Source organism: Chiloscyllium punctatum, chromosome 20 (genome assembly GCF_047496795.1).
Source record: "Chiloscyllium punctatum isolate Juve2018m chromosome 20, sChiPun1.3, whole genome shotgun sequence".
NCBI classification, from domain to species: Eukaryota; Metazoa; Chordata; class Chondrichthyes; order Orectolobiformes; family Hemiscylliidae; genus Chiloscyllium; species Chiloscyllium punctatum.
This window is the reverse complement of record NC_092758.1, coordinates 58,877,947-58,894,520: the sequence shown is the minus strand read 5'-3', so window position 1 is coordinate 58,894,520 and position 16,574 is coordinate 58,877,947. Positions and strand designations below refer to the sequence as shown.

The window sequence follows — 16,574 nt, the reverse complement described above, 5'->3', positions numbered from 1 at the left end:
TTCTCAACCTCTTCCCTTGCCTGAGATATGGAGACCTTCAGGCTGAACTACCTACAGTCATTTTTCTCCAATGAGAGAGCAGCCATATTGGCTGGTACATCAATGGAGACTTTACCTTTTTCATTTTTCTTTGATAACTATTTGTGTCAACACCAAGTCTTTTATTTCAGCAGGAACCTATAAACCATATGGGATTTGAATATTATCCTGGTATGAATATTATGACAAACAATCAGTATTTTCCCACCTATCAAAATTGAGTTGTTCTTTCATTATGAAATATCTCACCAGTTGCTAGAATTGTTTGCCTGTCAGCCCTGTGACTCAAAATTTCAGAAAGTAATTTTATAATTCATGCATTACTGGCAAATCTTCCACATTATGCAAACTCACACCTTGTAGGTATTACCTTAAGAATAAATTATTAAGTCATATTCCTTAATCCTGAGTAACATTAAAAATACATTCAACCACTGGTTGTGTTGCAAACCTGAAAGAAGTTTTTTTTTCAGGTCTCTTAATCATACCAGCAAAGCAAGGAATGAGTTTAGTCTCCTAATTCCATTCTCAATCAAACCAGCTATTTTATGGAAACTGATTATATTATGATGGCATTATCAGGACTCTTGCTTCTTATGAGGATATTAAGCAACAGTAGTAGACGCACCAACATTAAGGGCATTTAAATGTTCTTTGGATAAATATATGGATGAAAATGGAATAGTTTAGATTGGATGGGTTTCAGATTGGTTTCACAGGTCAGCGCACATCGAGGGCCGAAGGGCCTGTAATGCGCTGTTATATTCTATGTTCTATTATGTAAGGGTTACAGGGAGAAGGCAGGACAGTAGGGTTGAGAAATATATCAATCACGGTCAAGTGGCACAGCAGACTTGATGGGCTGAAAGACCTAATTCTGCTCCTATATCTTATGGTTTTATCTGGTCTTAAGTAGTATCCAATTTTCTGTTTCAAGTTTCCTTAAAGAAAGAAATGAAGTTGGTTCGTGAGGGTGTTGCTTTCTGATCTCTAACAGAGAACACCTAATTACATTCAGATAGCCTGATCTTGAGGCACCGACCTTCTCTCCCTGTTGGGGTCACATGAGAATGTGTAGTGAAGTCACTATTGCTTTGCTTAATGATGCATTCTTTCTCATTGCTAATGTAAACGTGACTAGCTGTTTCTCAGCCTGGAGGACAGGAAGCACTTATTTAGCGAGCAAACAATCTCAAGGCCTGTCCTTCACCCAGATTTTAGAAGGGAAACTTGCACAAATGTGCGTTATGAGGAAGGAACTGAGTGGATGTCAATCAAAGAGAACGGATGTTTCATTAAAGAATCCTAGGGAAGCAGCAGTGCTATGGATCACAGCAGGGGAAACAATTCAGTTTTTCAGTCCCACCTATATCCGATTAAACCTCAGTCAATATAAGGAACTTTCCATGTCACTAAGCAGACAATGTTTAAAACAGGAAGGGGCACAGAAAAAAATATGATTTTTTGTCTAGTACGTACTGCATGTTGGAATTCTTTGTGAATAAATTGCCTAATTTGCCTTTTGCATTCTTCAGTCTGATCAGAAAATGTGGGCAAGTTTTTTTGACAGTAAATGTGTGGCTCATGCGCATATAATAACAAACAGCTTGTGGCGCAAATATTTTGTACCACAGAATACATGTCTAAGACTGTTGATACACTGACTAACTGAGGCAAATTAGAGCATTCTGGCAAATTATATGTTACATAGTGGAAGGTATTTGCAATAAAACATGGAGGATAAAACAAAAAAAGTAGATTAACTCATATTGTTTTTTTAAAAGCCCATTACAAAAATTGCATAGCAGCATTTAATGATACCCAGTCCACAATCAAATCTGCCATGATCCTACTGAAATGAGGGTATAGGCCCTATGGGCTAAATGCCTCACTCCTGCTCCTACTTCTTATAATCTTGGAGTATGATGTTGTTAATTGCTGCAGAATAATTAGAATTTAGTTTAATGTAGAAACTCTAATTGTAAGATTCCCTTGTTCTTGTTTCGTGTCGCCCACAAAACAACATCTCAATCATATTCCACTTAATCATCCATCAAATGAATTAAATAGGTTGTCATAATCTAACTCCATAAACACCAGTAGTTTATAATCCGAGGTTCAGTACCCAAAACTGAATACTGTAGTCCAGATAAATCTGATGATGGCTCTATTCAACTGAAGTATGACTTCCTTTCCTCTTTTTCCAATCCCCCTCTGTTAAAGACCAACATTCCACTAGTCTTTTGCATTGCCTTCCACATCCATCTTCAGGCTTTTAAATGATTTGTCAATACTTGGAATGTGGACTTGGACTCTGAAATCTCTTAGCGAGTTTTGAGAAGATTTGTAGCTCAGGTTGAGGTTCTGGATGCAGGTTTGCTCACTGAGTTGGAAGGTTCATTTTCAACTGAAGATGTTACCTAGTATGGTGATGAAACATCTGAAAATGAATCTTCCAGCTCAGCGAAAAAGCTACATCTGAAATCTCTATCCCACTCCAGACCTTACTTTCTCACAACCTTGTAGATTAGCTAATCTTGTTCCTGCCCACATTGAAATTAATCTTCCACCGATTTGAAAAAAAATCAATGACAAACAAACTGAAGGATGAGGTGCAGTCATTTAACATTTTAAGCTGAGCTGTTGGCTGTGAGAAGGAAATCAAGGAAATTTTGTGCACTCATGACAATGAATAAAATTAGTCATAAATTCTCAACTCATTGCGCTTTACACATTGGCAATAATCCAAGTCTTTTCTTGTAGCAGTCAGTCAATAGAAATGGTCATAGAATGCCATCATTCATTAGGTTTCAATCACTAAAACCGTCTCTGAAATCAAATCTTTGACAAATCTGCTGTACTTATTTGAAAAGTCTGCCTTGTGGAAGGTTTTTCTTTAATTCTTGCCAATTTGTGAAGACTTTGTCTTGTGAATGCACATTAGCAATTAATTTTTGGCCATTCATAATCTTCTGCCTTCATTTCAGGAGGGAGAGTTACTAAATAGGTCTTAGTATAAGAGGAAATTAAGATATATTCTCTTGGCAAATTTGAATTCTCATTCCAAACTTCTGGATGTTCGGGATAGTTCTCTGCTCCTTCTTATGATTTGGAGGAGCCGGTGTTGGACTGGGGTGGACCAGTTAAAAATCACACAACGCCAGGTTATACTCCGAAAAGTTTATTTGGAAGCACTAGCTTTCGGAATGCTGCTCCTTCATCAGGATAAATCTGTTGTTGTGAGATTTTGAACTTTGCTCCTTCTTCAGCCAACTATTTATACCCTAGGGCAAAATACTTTTACATTTTAACCATGTGCCAGCAACACTTTTTAAAAAATATTCAATTTTTGGATGTGAGCATTATTATTGAGCCACAATTATCATTGAAACCTGGTAGCTACCTTCTTTAACCACGAAAATTCATGTGGTTTTAGTTTCTTTTTGCAGTGGTTTGGTACAATAGAACAGTTTTCTATGCCATTTCGGATGACAGTTAAGAGTCAAACATGTTGTTGCAGATCTGAAGCAGTGTAGACTAGATGGGGTAGAGATGGCAGATTTTCATTACCCTATCAATATATTTGTTATGCCCAAGGTTTTGACCAACACTCAGATTGTTTATATTACAAAGTAAGATTCCAGGACAGAAGCACAGATTCTAGTCAATTGATGTGTACATCACCTTCTAGATAATGTGGATGTGTGCTGCAACACTGATGCTGGTGTTGGATTACATCATGCACACTAGTTGGCAAATATTAATTTAGCAACCTAATTTAGCAAAAATAAATAGAGGCTTCAAAGAAATGGAGATTCAGTACAAGGGAATAATCAAATACCTAGCATAGTAGGCTTACTTTGATACTGTTTGAATATAACAACTGCATACAGTGAAGTCACAATAAGGCAAATTCAGATGAAACAAAACTCCTGTTGTCATAAAATTATCAACCATTCCCACCATGAGAAAAAGCAGTCCAAACGAATGTTGCCTATGATAAGCCAAAATTCTAAACAGGTCACTGTCATCTGACTGCAAGACCAGAATCGCGTTAGGCCACACAGCACTAAAACAATTAAGCATTGGGCAAGTCATCATTTAAAGGCTGTGAAAGGCTGTGTCATGTCTGTAATTATGACTAAACCTGAGAAAAATTAATTAGGGGAAAGGTGTAGTTGTTATAGGAAATGGAAAACTGACAGAAAGCAAAATGTGGACATCAGAAAGCAACAAGAGATTCTAACTCAAGTTCATTAGCCATTCTGAAGCACAAGCAGAACATCATGGAATTATTCAAGAAGCAGGCATTCTTTTAGGTAAGGAAGAGTTTGGGGACTCCTACCTATTCATCATTGAAGATGTTCTGTTAACCTGATTCAAGGCAATCTGAACACAGTATCAGACAGAGAACTGAGTCCTTATCTCATGACCAAGTCTGAAATGAAGCAGGCAGCCTGACAAAGAGGTTGAGCCATAAGACATTGACTTGGAATGATGGAATACTGGACCGATACAAGAAAAGGCACAGCATCATCTTCTATACAGCAGGACATGAGCACGCAGTGATTCTGGAAGCATTAACAAATGACTGTATCCATAATGTTATTGCCCACATCCTGAACAAGTAGGCATTAAGAGACATTTTTAACATGGTTGAAACAACTGTTTTCCTGTCTTTTGCCAGATTGCTTTGATGGTTAAAGGTCAAATGTGGAGCAAGGAGGAGGTCACTGTGCCATTATGGATGGCATCAAAAAACTGATACTTGTTGTGACAGAAAGATCCAAGAAGCCACACTGCTTTTGACTGTCACAGGTCTATATGCATAGTACAAAACCATTATCACTGCAGACAACTGCCCTTCTCACATTGAAATTGTTAGTTGACAGAGAGTCACGCTGATATTCTTGCCTCCCAGGACCACAAACAACCTTCAGCCAATGGATCAAGGAATGATCAGGAACATGAAAACCCACTATTCAAGGCAGCTGGTTTCTCAGGTTAGCAAAGCTATCAACAAGGGTGGCACAGTGGCTCAATGGTTAGCACTGCTGTCTCACAGCACCAAGGACCCAGGGTCAAAACAACCTGAGGCGACAGTCTGTGTGGAGTTTGCACATTCTCCTAGTGTCTGTGTGGTTTCTTCTGGATGCTCTGCTTTCCTCCCACAGTCCAAAGATATGCAGGTTGGGTAGATTGGCCATGCTAAATTGCCCATAGTGTCCAGGAGTGTGAATGTTAGCTGAGTTAGCCATGGGAAATGCAGGGTTACGGGGAGAGAGTAAGGGGGAAGAGTCTGGGTAGGATACCCTTCAGAGAGTCGATGTGGAGTTGTTGGGCTGAATGGCCTGTTTCCACACTGTAGAGATTCTGTAAAAAAAAAGAACCAAAAGAACAACACAATTGCTGTACAGACTATGTTCATAACAAAGATATCATGGAAGTGTGTGACAGAAGCCACAATTGCCAACAATTCACCACCGTAAGTACAAAACCTCTAAGACTATGCAAGCCAGTGAGAACAAGGAGCAGAGTAAGGCCAATTAAATTGATGATAGATTCGCTCACCTCCAGAAGCTGGGTGTGGAATTTCCAACAGAGACAACTGTAAATGCACAATGAGGCAAACAACACTGAAGAACTGAACTGACCAGATAAGAAAATCATAGTTGCAGTACACTGTTCAATTGAGGGGCCTGTAGTCTCTGAAGAAGGTTGATGAACATCTGCCCACCCACCCTGTCTGTTTCCCTAGCTGAAGGTGTGAAAGCTATCTGGATGCGCTGGGATTTAACACTGCAGTATGAAAACATGGCAAACATGTTTGACTGCACTGATTATCATACTCACCTGAGAACAGAACACTTAAGCAGAAAAAGATTACTGAGTTTTTCTGGAGTTTTATCCTGATATTTTCAATGCTTTTTACAATGCCAGGCCATTATAAGAGGTGTAAAAATTGAATAAAGACCTTGGGCTCCTATTTACTGCTATAAACCTTTTTGTTTGGCATTTTTCTGACATAGAACATGTTTGTTAGCAAATAAAGTTGCATTAGGGCCTCCTTGTCTATCTCAAAGTGCCACTTAACACAAATTTGACAGCAGTTTCCCCTGAGATTCAATTCATCAGGATCTTACTGAACATGGTTATGCTTAATATATGCTACCTAACAGTGAATTCTAAGTTTGTTCAACCCGTGACTGTTGTCATGGTTCCCATCAATGACAATGCTTTGACAATCCAGCAGATTCCAGCAGCATAACAGAGGAAAACCCTTTCCAGAAATGATGCAACAGCATGTTTAAAATATCACCTTAGTTGTCCATGTTCAATTTATTTAATCACTGTAGTAAGTAGTCCAGTGAATTAGCATTTTAAATTGGGAACAATTTTAACAAATCCCAATATAGGTATATGATCTCATTTACTGACTCTTTCCCCATGTCCCTCCCCATAGGTCTGTATATGACACACCTCCATAGCAGGTGGGATTGGAGCCTTCTATCCCAGAGACACTGCCAATACATCAGAAAACTCCTTGTTTGGAAGCACTGTTGATACATATTCATCTTTCTTTTACTTTTGCCTTAAAGAAAAATGAATGGGCATCAGTGAGTGAGGAAACATCTGAACAGTAAGGAGGAAACAGTTAGTGAGGAAACAATGAATAATAGCCCCTCACTCGTAAGTGCACACATTTTTCTTTCTCTGAAGGCACTAGGCACAAAATAACAGCTTTGGTTGATGTCTTCCCTGCCCTGAGGCAACAGTTGCCTGAACAGACCATTAAGCTCAGGATGGACTAGATGTCAAAGTTATACAATTCCCAGTGTGCCTGACATGTACTGCATTTGTTTGCTTTACTATTGGAAAAGACCAGATTATGAGAATAAATGATTCAATTATTACAAGAATTTGAGTAAAAAAACCCAGAAAAGTCTGTTGAAATTCACAGTTCAGGTTAAAGATGAAGGAATGGATTCTTGTACATTCCCATGAAACCATATACTTCCGAACAGCAATAAAGGATATTTAAAAAGATTTGAGTGTTATATTTCCAGGTGTGGAGATAATACATGTCAATAAAATCAGGATTACCATTTCACATTTCATAATGGTGTATGGGTGAAAATATGTCAAGAATTCTCTTCATAGTAACTTACTCAACCTGCAGAATGTTACACAATATTTGGAAAAATAGTATGATATTAAAAAAAAACTTACCTTGTGCTTTTCAATAGATTTTAAGGCCAGAAAATCTGCAAAATCTGACTTGCACAGGAGTATATGCAAGGTTCAATCAGCCAGCCATTTTACACTAACTGTGGCTGGTGATGCATCAGATGAAATAGTAGCAACCATGTGCTGCAATGAAATGATATTCAGAGTCTGATGTAAATCATTAATGTGAAATGGTAATATGCTATTTAAAAAGCATAGCAAAGGAGACAGAGTAAAGTAATTATGGATTGTTTCAAAAGAAGTTGAAGCATCCCATGTCAGGTTACAGAATGACCTCTGAATTATATCTGCTGCTTTATAAAAGCTTGGAAAGTGCAAGGTGAAATTTGTTGTCAATATTTATTCTGCTCATTTTCATATTATGTACCATGTCAGGTATAGAAGGTCTAAAAATAGAAACAGGCTATTCATGTTGTACCCCAAAAATCAACAAGGCAATATGAAGACAATTCAATGCAAATTTTCCATTGGCTTCTTACATTATCACACCCCACCATCAATCCACTAATATGCATCACGTGTTTTCTATGTGTAATCCATTTCCAAGAAGGTACACAACACTGCTCAACACAGGAGGAGATAGTCCTCTATAGCCTTAATCAATTGTATTAACAAATGCATACTCAGTACCTGAGAAGGGAAAAAAAAGTCATGAATTTGATCAACAATAATTGGTTTACATTTAAAACGTTGATGTCCTGTGTATCAATTCAAAAAGAGAACATGATAAGACACTGTATTTTTAACAAGTTGAGAATGTTTGTATTGGACTGTGCTTGTACTTCAGCACAGTGTGTACTGTTTGTATTATAGACATTTGATTGAGTTTCATGTCAAATATCTGATCGAACTGATAGTCTTTCAATAGTTAATTGTAAGAGTTAAATGCCTGTAATTTTAGGTAACATGTGAAAGAAAGAATATGGTTTTGTTATCTTTCACACACTTGGCTTTTCCACTCTAAGTGAGGTCAAACATATCTTTAATTTTCCATCAGTAAAAGCTCCAAAGAAGAAATTATCACAGTTACATGGGAAACCAAGTTTTCATTCCCAAATCAGTTATACAAAAGCAGGAGAAATCCTAATTCCAAGAACCTGACCTTTAAAAATGGTGGCCTGAACTTCCCATTTGCAGTCCAGAAAATGCAGTCAGGTTGGCAGTCGGGCCAGGCAATTGAGGAAGATGGGAGTCAAATCCCAAAGGGAGTTGGAAGGAAAGTCTACCTGTCTCCAATAATGTGTACATAGTCTAAAGCATTCTTCCCAATTTCAGTCCTTCCCTCTCTCCCCTGTCTCTCCTTGCTACATCCAATCAAAACCATGCCAAGCCAACACGCCATGGTCCCTCATCACTCCTGGACAAATTTAGCCCTGTTCTCACCTCATGACCATTCATTTTTTTTCTGTCAACTTTTGGCCCTCGACCTATCCCCATAGTTTCTCATACCCTGATGCCAAATTAGTGCCTACTTCCACCCACCAACCTTATCCCTTCATCTAGCATGCAAATTGAGTATCCACATCCCCCAAAACACATTGAGAGAACAAATATAGTTCTAATATTTAAAGTTCTATGTCCCACACTATTCCATTCAGAAAACCACTCTCATTCATAACAACACATTTTGACATAATAAAGGTTAGTGAGGCATGATCTACCCTTCACAAAACCATGTTGACTATCCCTAATCAAGTTACTCCTTTCCAGATGATTATAAATCCTCTCTCTTATAACCTTTTCCAACACCTTACACAACAGATGTAAGGTTCACTGGCCTATAAATTACCAGGGTTGTCCCGACTTCCCTTCTTGAACAAGGGAACAACATTTGTTATCCTCCAGTCTTCATGTCTGAAGAATATAGCAAATCAGAATCCACAGGCACAAGCCAGCAACTGGTTCCTGACATCAACTGATCTCTAGAAGATCGATCTCTCAATATCTAAAGCAGATCTCCCATCAGACAATTTAAATTTGTAATCCTTGGTTCTTCATAAATGGTTTAATTAGTATAAACTATTATAATGAAGCAAATGTAGATCTTCATCCCTTTTAAAACCTCTATCAGATCATCCCAAAGTCTATAGTTCTCTAAAATGTAGCTTCCTGAAACCTTTAGCCTAATTTGATATGTAATGGTGGGATTTGCCATCCCTTTGAGGATGGCTTGGGAGGTAAAGGACATGACATCATTAAAAAAGATGGCAGATGGCCGAGATTCACTTGAGTCAGTTAAACTATTGGCTAAAGACCGCTTCTTCTTCCACCATTGGTGAGGGAGATCCTCTCTTTTCACATGTTATCTGGCCGGCTAACAGCAAGAGCAATGCTACTGCACTCCATCAAAAACACCCATGTTCCAACATTGCTGGGGCCTGGCTGACTGACCCCCATGCCATCAGATCCCAACTACCTGATTTGCCCGAGTGTATAACCATTGATACGCCCTCATCCTTCAACAGCCACCCCAACAGTCATCACTGGGCCTGGTGCTGTTGAGCTGTGTGCCTTCTGATTGGCCATCTTTAACAGGAACTTCTGCCTTTGCAACAGTCATTAAGTTCTACCAATAAGACCTTGGATCCTGCTGTCACTCCATCAGAGCATGCTTCTACTCCAGAGTTTTTGTCTCCACTGTTGTCATATTTTTAAGAGATTTATTTCCTCACATTCAACGAAATGGCCATGCCTGTAAGTAAACCTCAAATCAGTTTTGCTTCACACTCCGTGTGCTGAAAATTAGTCCAGTAATCCTCCACAACACCTTTTCCAAAGCCTCAATATCAGCCATTAGAAGAGACCAAGACTGGAGAATGTATTCCTGATAGGGCCCAGCTGAGGTCTAGTAAATGGACAAATTAAACCTTGTGTTCTTACATCTCATTCACTCTAGTTATTACTTTGTGGCATTGTCTATATTCATTTCTAGAAACAGATGCACTAAAATTCCCAGATACTTTACTTACTCCACCTTTGTTAATACCTTTACCTGACAGACGTACACATATTGGGCATCCTCCCTGCCCAATGCATACACATGCATTTTTCCAGATTAAATATAATTCAGTCATGAGCACAATCTCCCAACAATTAAAATACAGATGATTTATATAAGTTTCTAAGCAGCGGTGATCCCAACTCCAATTCCTGCAGGATACCATTGCAGCTGGTATCCAAACAAATCCAAATCCATCTCTATCTACCTTTTCTCTCTCTTTCCAGCCAGTTTCAGATCAGCACAATATATTACCATACATGATATATACATATTGAATAATAGATGTAGTTTGCATTGTCATTTTGAAGAAACTTTAAACAGAAGCTTAGTGTTCAATCTGCCCATGCTTTCATGTTAAAGTTACAATTTAAATATAAATTAATAGTGGTGGACAAATGGATAAAGTCTGGGAATGGGCATAAAGAGCTCATTGTGCAGTCATGCCTGTTCATTGCAATGGTCAAAACAGACAAACTTAGTTTTACCAATTGATGTGATAGTAATGTGTTGCCCAAAACTAAACATAATATGTTGCGCTATATACCTCAGCAAGGCAGCCCAGTCAGTTAGGTTAGCTCCACTAAGTAAGTGCCACCTGCATCAGATTTAAGAACTCTGAAGAAGAATTTCTGATTGGGAAGAAAAAATGTACAGCATGGCAGCAAGCTCCAGGATTCTCTGATGCAACAATGGTGTTTTATATTGAAAGTTGGATTCAAGTTGATTCTGAATGGCCATTTGTGGTGGCTTTAATTTCAGCCATGAGGCTAACTGAAAGCATATTGTCCAGATGCCATTAGTCAATCCGGATGTCACTTTGCTACAGCTGTTGGGGAGGTTTTAAACTAAAGTGGCAGGGGGCTGAGAACCAGAAGAGAAGTCAAGTAGACAGTGAGGTGGAAACCGGAGACTGTAAGAATCATGAAGACAGCATTAATAAGGGGAAAGAGTAAGCAGAGAGCAGATGAACGCAAAAGAACTGGTGGCCTGAAGTGCATCTACTTTCATGCAAGGAGTATAGTGTGTGAGGCAGGTGAACTTAGGGCTTGGATTGGTGCCTGGGTGCATGACATTATTGCAATCACAGACTTGGTTGAATGAAGGGCATGGTTGGCAACTAAATGTTCTAGATTATAGATGCTTCAGACAGGACAGGGAGGGAAGTAAAAGGGGATGGAGGGGTGGAGTTGCATTGCTGGTCAGGGATGATATCACAGCTGTGCTAAAGGAGGACACTATGGAGGGCTTGGGTAGTGAGGCATTATGGGCGGAGCTGAGAAATAAGAAGGGTGCAGTTACAGGCTTCCCAACAGTGAGCGTGAGGTAGAAGAACAAATAGGTAAACAGGTTATGGAAATTTGCAGAGGTAATAGGGAATTGGTGATGGGAGATTTTAATTTTCCTAACATTGACTGGGCTACACTTAGTGTCAGAGGTCTGGATGGGGTAGAATTTGTAAGAAGCATCCAGGAGAGTTTTCTAGAGCAGTATGTCAATAGTCTGACGAGGGTAGGGGCCATATTGGACCTAGTTGGCGAATGAGCCAGGCAAGGTGGTAGAAGTTGCAGAGGGGGATTTCTTTGGGAACAGTGACCACAATTCTGAAAGTTTTAGAATACTCATAGACAAAGATGAGAGTGGTCCTAAGGGAAGAGTACAAAGGCCAATTATATCAAAATTAGGTAAGAGCTGGGAAATGTGGATTGGACACAGCTATTTGAAGGGAAGTCCACATTTGATATGTGGGAGGCTTTCAAAGATAGGTTAAAGATAGTGCATGATAGGCACGTCTCGTTGAAGGCAAATGATAGGAAAGGCAAGATTTGTGAACTGTGGATGACAGGAGAAATTGTACGACTAGCCAAGAGGAAAAGGGAAGCGTACATAAGGTCCAGGCAGCTAAGAACAGAATGGGTCCTGGAGGAATATCGGAAGAATAAGACCAGTCTTAAATGAGGAATCAAGCGGGCTGAAAGGAGTGATGAAGTATCTTTAGCGAGCAGAATTAAGGAGAATCCAAAAGCATTTTATTCTTATATAAGCAGCAAGCGGGTAACTAGAGAAAGGATTGGTCCACTAAAAGATAATGAAGGAAGGTTGTGTGTCCAACCTGAGAGAATAGGTGACATTCTTAATTATTACTTTGCATCAGTGTTTACTGAGGAGAAGAACATGATGAATATTGCGATTAGAGATAGAAGTTTGATTAGTCTGGATCATGTTGACATAAGTAGGGAAGATGTGTTGCATAGGCCAGAGGTTATTAAGGAGGACAAATCCCTAGGACCAGATGGGATCTATCTCAGGTTGCTGAGGGAGGTGAAAGAGGAAATAGCTGGGGCCCTGACAGATATTTTTGTGGCATCCTTAAACACAGGTGAGGTGCCGGAGGACTGGAAGGTTGCTTGTGTTGTCCCCCTGTACAAGAAGGGTAGTAGGGATATTCCAGGTAACTATAGACCAGTGAGCCTGATGTCAGTGGTAGGAAAGTTGCTGGAGAAGGTACTGAGGGATAGTATCTATTTATATTTAGAAAAGAATGGGCTTATCAGTAATAGCAACATGGTTTTGTGCAGGTGAGGTTGTGCCTTACTAACTTAATAGAATTCTTTGAGGAAGTGACCAAGTTGATAAATGAAGAAAGGGCTGTTGTTGTCATATACATGGACTTTAATAAGGCATTAGATAAGGCTCCCCATGGTAAACTAATAGAGAAAGTGCAGTGTGTTCCAGAGAGGTGGATAAAGAACTGGTTGAGCAACAGGAGACAGAGAGTAGTAGTTGAAGAAAGTTTCTCAAAATGGAGAAAGGTGACCAGTGGTGTTCTACAGGGATCAGAGCTGGGGCCACTGTTGTTTGTGATATACATAAATGATCTGGAAGAGGGCACTGTTGGCATGATCAGCAAGTTTTTCAGATGACACAAAGATTGGTGAAGTAGCAGAAAGCATAAAGGACTGTCAAAGAATACAGGAGAACATAGATAGATCGGAGAGTTGAGCAGAAAAGTGGCAGATGGAGTTCAATCCAGAGAAATGTGAGATGATGCATTTAGGCAAGTCTAATTCTAGAGTGAATTATACAATGAACAGAAGAGCTTTGGGAAAAGTTGATGAGCAAAGAATTCTAGGAGTGCAGGTCCATTGTACCCTGAAGGTTGCTGCACAGGTGGCTAGAGTGGTCAAGGAGGCATATGGTATGCTTGCCTTCATCAGTCGGGGTATTGAATATAAGAGCTGGCAGGTTATGTTAAAATTGTACAAGACATTGGTTTGGCCTCATTTAGAATACTGTGTACAGTTCCGGTTGCCACATTACCAAAAGGATGTGGATGCTTTGGAGAGGGTGCAGAGAAGGTTTATGAGGATGTTGCCTGGTGTAGAGGGTGCTAGCTATGAAGAGAAGTTGAGTAGGTTAGGTTTATTTTCATTAGAAAAAAGGAGATTGAGGGAGGGGGATCCTGATTGAGGTTTACAAAATCATGAAGGGTATAAAGTTAAAAAATCACATAACACCAGGTTATAGTCCAACAGGTTTAATTGGAAGCACATAGCTTTCAGAGTGACGCTCCTTCATCAGGACTATAACCTGGTGTTCTGTGATTTTTAACTTTGTACACCCCAGTCCAACACTGGCATCTCCAAATCATGAAGGGTATAAAACAGGGTAGATAGAGATAAGCTTTTTTCCAGGGTGAAGGATTCAATAATGAGAGGTCACGCTTCCAAGGTGAGAGGTGAAAAGTTAAGGGGGCTACATGCGGCAAGTACTTTACACAGAGGGTGATGGGTGTCTGGGACGCATTGCCAGCAGAAGTGGTGGAGGCAGCCACGATAGATTCAGTTAAGATGTGTCTGGACAGATGCAGGAGTACATGGGGAGCAGAGGGATACAGATGCTTACGAATTGGGTGATAGATTTAGACAGTAGATCGGTTCAGGCTTGGAGGGCCAAAGGGCCTGTTCCTGGGCTGTAAATTTTCTTTGTTCTTTAATCAAGAAGACACAGATGGTGAGTGGCAGAGGGAATGGAAGAGTATATGACTGATGCAGATTGGGGGGTTTCTAGTGTTTTCAGTGGAACTGTAATCAAATGAGGTTATCACAACAGCCCAGCTAGAAGGCCAAGTATTGGTTACTTGCACTGTTCCTTTTGTTCATCCCTCTGAATAGTTTGGCATTTCTTAGAGGCTTTGCTCTTAATTACTGGTGTAGCAGACATGGTAGACCAACACAAGAGATCCATGGCAGAACCAGTGAGCAAGCCCAATTGTACTTCCCTCTGAGCAGCTTGTCTTCATCATTGTTGATGCTGCTCTATCTCTTCTCATGGTCAAATGGAACAGTAACTACAGCACCCATGACTGAAAACAAATGGTCTGGCCACAGTCATTAAAGGTCAAAAAAATCAAAGTCTTTACCACCTCTAACACTGCAGCCTGTCAACTTCATAACTTTAAACAACACCACAAACCCAAAACTGAACCAGTTGAAAGGAAAATATTTAAGCAGCTTTTGGTGGTGGTTCCTTTCAGTTGCTCAAAATGAGTTTTGCAAAAACAAAAAAAGAATCCTGGACCAAAGGGTTTAGTATAGACTTCTCAAGGTGTCTACCAATTATCTGCCAAAGTTAGTAGGCAATAGGGAAATGTGACTCCAGGCTCCTTGTGTTAAGACTGAAAGCCCTAATAGAGACACATCTGAATCACGTAAAGTCCAATATCATAGTGTAATTGAAAACTCTTGGTCATTGAACTGTTCATCAAAAGCCACCTACATTCAATCAATGATGCTCTACTCAGTAGTGTCAAACATAGCTCCAATGATTTGGAGATGCTGGTGGTGGACTGGGATGTACAAAGTTAAAAATAACACAATACCAGGTTATAGCCCAATAGGTTTATTTGGAAGCACTAGAACTTTTGGAGCACTGCTCCGAACACACGTTGCAATGTTCCAAAATATGGGACTTCTAACTTTGTGAAAAAGCATGCAAGCCTACACCCTCAATAACAGTAAAAGCAAACTACTAGGTGGGTGGGTGAACTGCAGTGGAAGTGGGTCGAAGTGCATATGCTCAGAGCTCCCTTGCTGTTGGGTGTTGGTCAGTGAGTCCGCTCAGTGACTATGGTATCTACGCATAATAGTTAATGCTATTCAGACACCAGCTGCAATATAACCGCAGGGATATCCCCTTTGTACTTACAGTATGTACCAAAGTTTAAGTGTTTGGGCTACCGTAATTAAAACACCATGTGATCATTTCAAGAGATTGCGCTGAAACGAGTTTACAGCTAACCTTTCCAGTCTCAGACAAGGAGAAGAAATATTTTTTTTCTCTCTTGTAAACTTATGAAGTAATGTATCATGTCAGCATTATTAAAATGCATGGACCAGCAGCGCTGAATTATTTCATCAACTCCATTGCCAAAGTTAAAAATTAATATGAACCTTACAATAATCCACCAGAACAGCCAGATGTGTTTTCAGACGTGTTTGATTGTGTCGGAGCCAAAAACAAAAAAAAACAAGAGGGGGTGGAAAAGAGCGAGAAAACAGCGTCAATCATTTGCCTAAAGTAAACCTTGAAGAAGAAAGAAAAGTACGAAAACGTCCCTATTAAGAGTTCAGACAGCCGTGACATTTAAAGAAAAATTATGAATCACGACATTCTAAGGTAAATTGTATTTTGCAACAAAACCCAGGTACGCTTCAGTTGAATCACTTGGGGGGAGTAACAATTAATGTAACCAACATATTTTAAACATTCAATACTTCCTATTAAGTTGTTTCAAAATAATTATTTATAAACTCCTGCACACGTTACGTTTTATTTTGCCTCAAATTAAATGCTATTTTCAAGCTAGCCAGACCACCTTGTGATACAGAACTTCAAAGTAATGAACACAGAAACTTACCACTGCTTTTCTCCATGGTCAATCAAGGCTCACGGTTGCAAGTAACTGAAGACGGTGCAGCTAGAAGGAACATAGTAAAGAACAGCGCTGACACTGATCAAAACACCCAGTTCCTCACTCCCTAAGACAGTGAGCATCCTCCTAAAGTTTCTCTCAACTTTGTTCTCCCAAGAGCCACAAACAAAGAGAACTAACTCAGGGTCCTAGCGCCCTCTAACACACAAATAGACAGTTGGAGAGAATTTAATTTCATGACTTCTAGCATATCAGGAACATAGTACAAAAACCACTAAAAGTAATTCACTTGGCAGAACTAGAGGGCATAAGTTTAGGGTGAGGGGGAAAGATATAAAAGAGACCTAAGGGGCA

General features: G+C 39.6%; 1 protein-coding gene across 2 annotated transcripts in view; it reads right to left on the bottom strand.

Annotated features, from left to right (window-relative positions):
- The window catches only part of afap1l1a (actin filament associated protein 1-like 1a), a 212,973-nt gene extending 196,610 nt beyond the window's left edge, over positions 1–16,363 (bottom strand). Inside the window, exon 1 of one of the 2 annotated variants that reach the window (XM_072590975.1) lies at positions 16,206–16,363. In XM_072590975.1, the coding sequence (XP_072447076.1) occupies positions 16,206–16,221 (16 nt within the window). In that variant the 5' untranslated portion in view covers positions 16,222–16,363. The remainder of the gene's footprint in view (positions 1–16,205) is intronic. The other variant, XM_072590976.1, reaches the window with a different exon arrangement.
- Between the last annotated feature and the right edge of the window lie 211 nt (positions 16,364–16,574).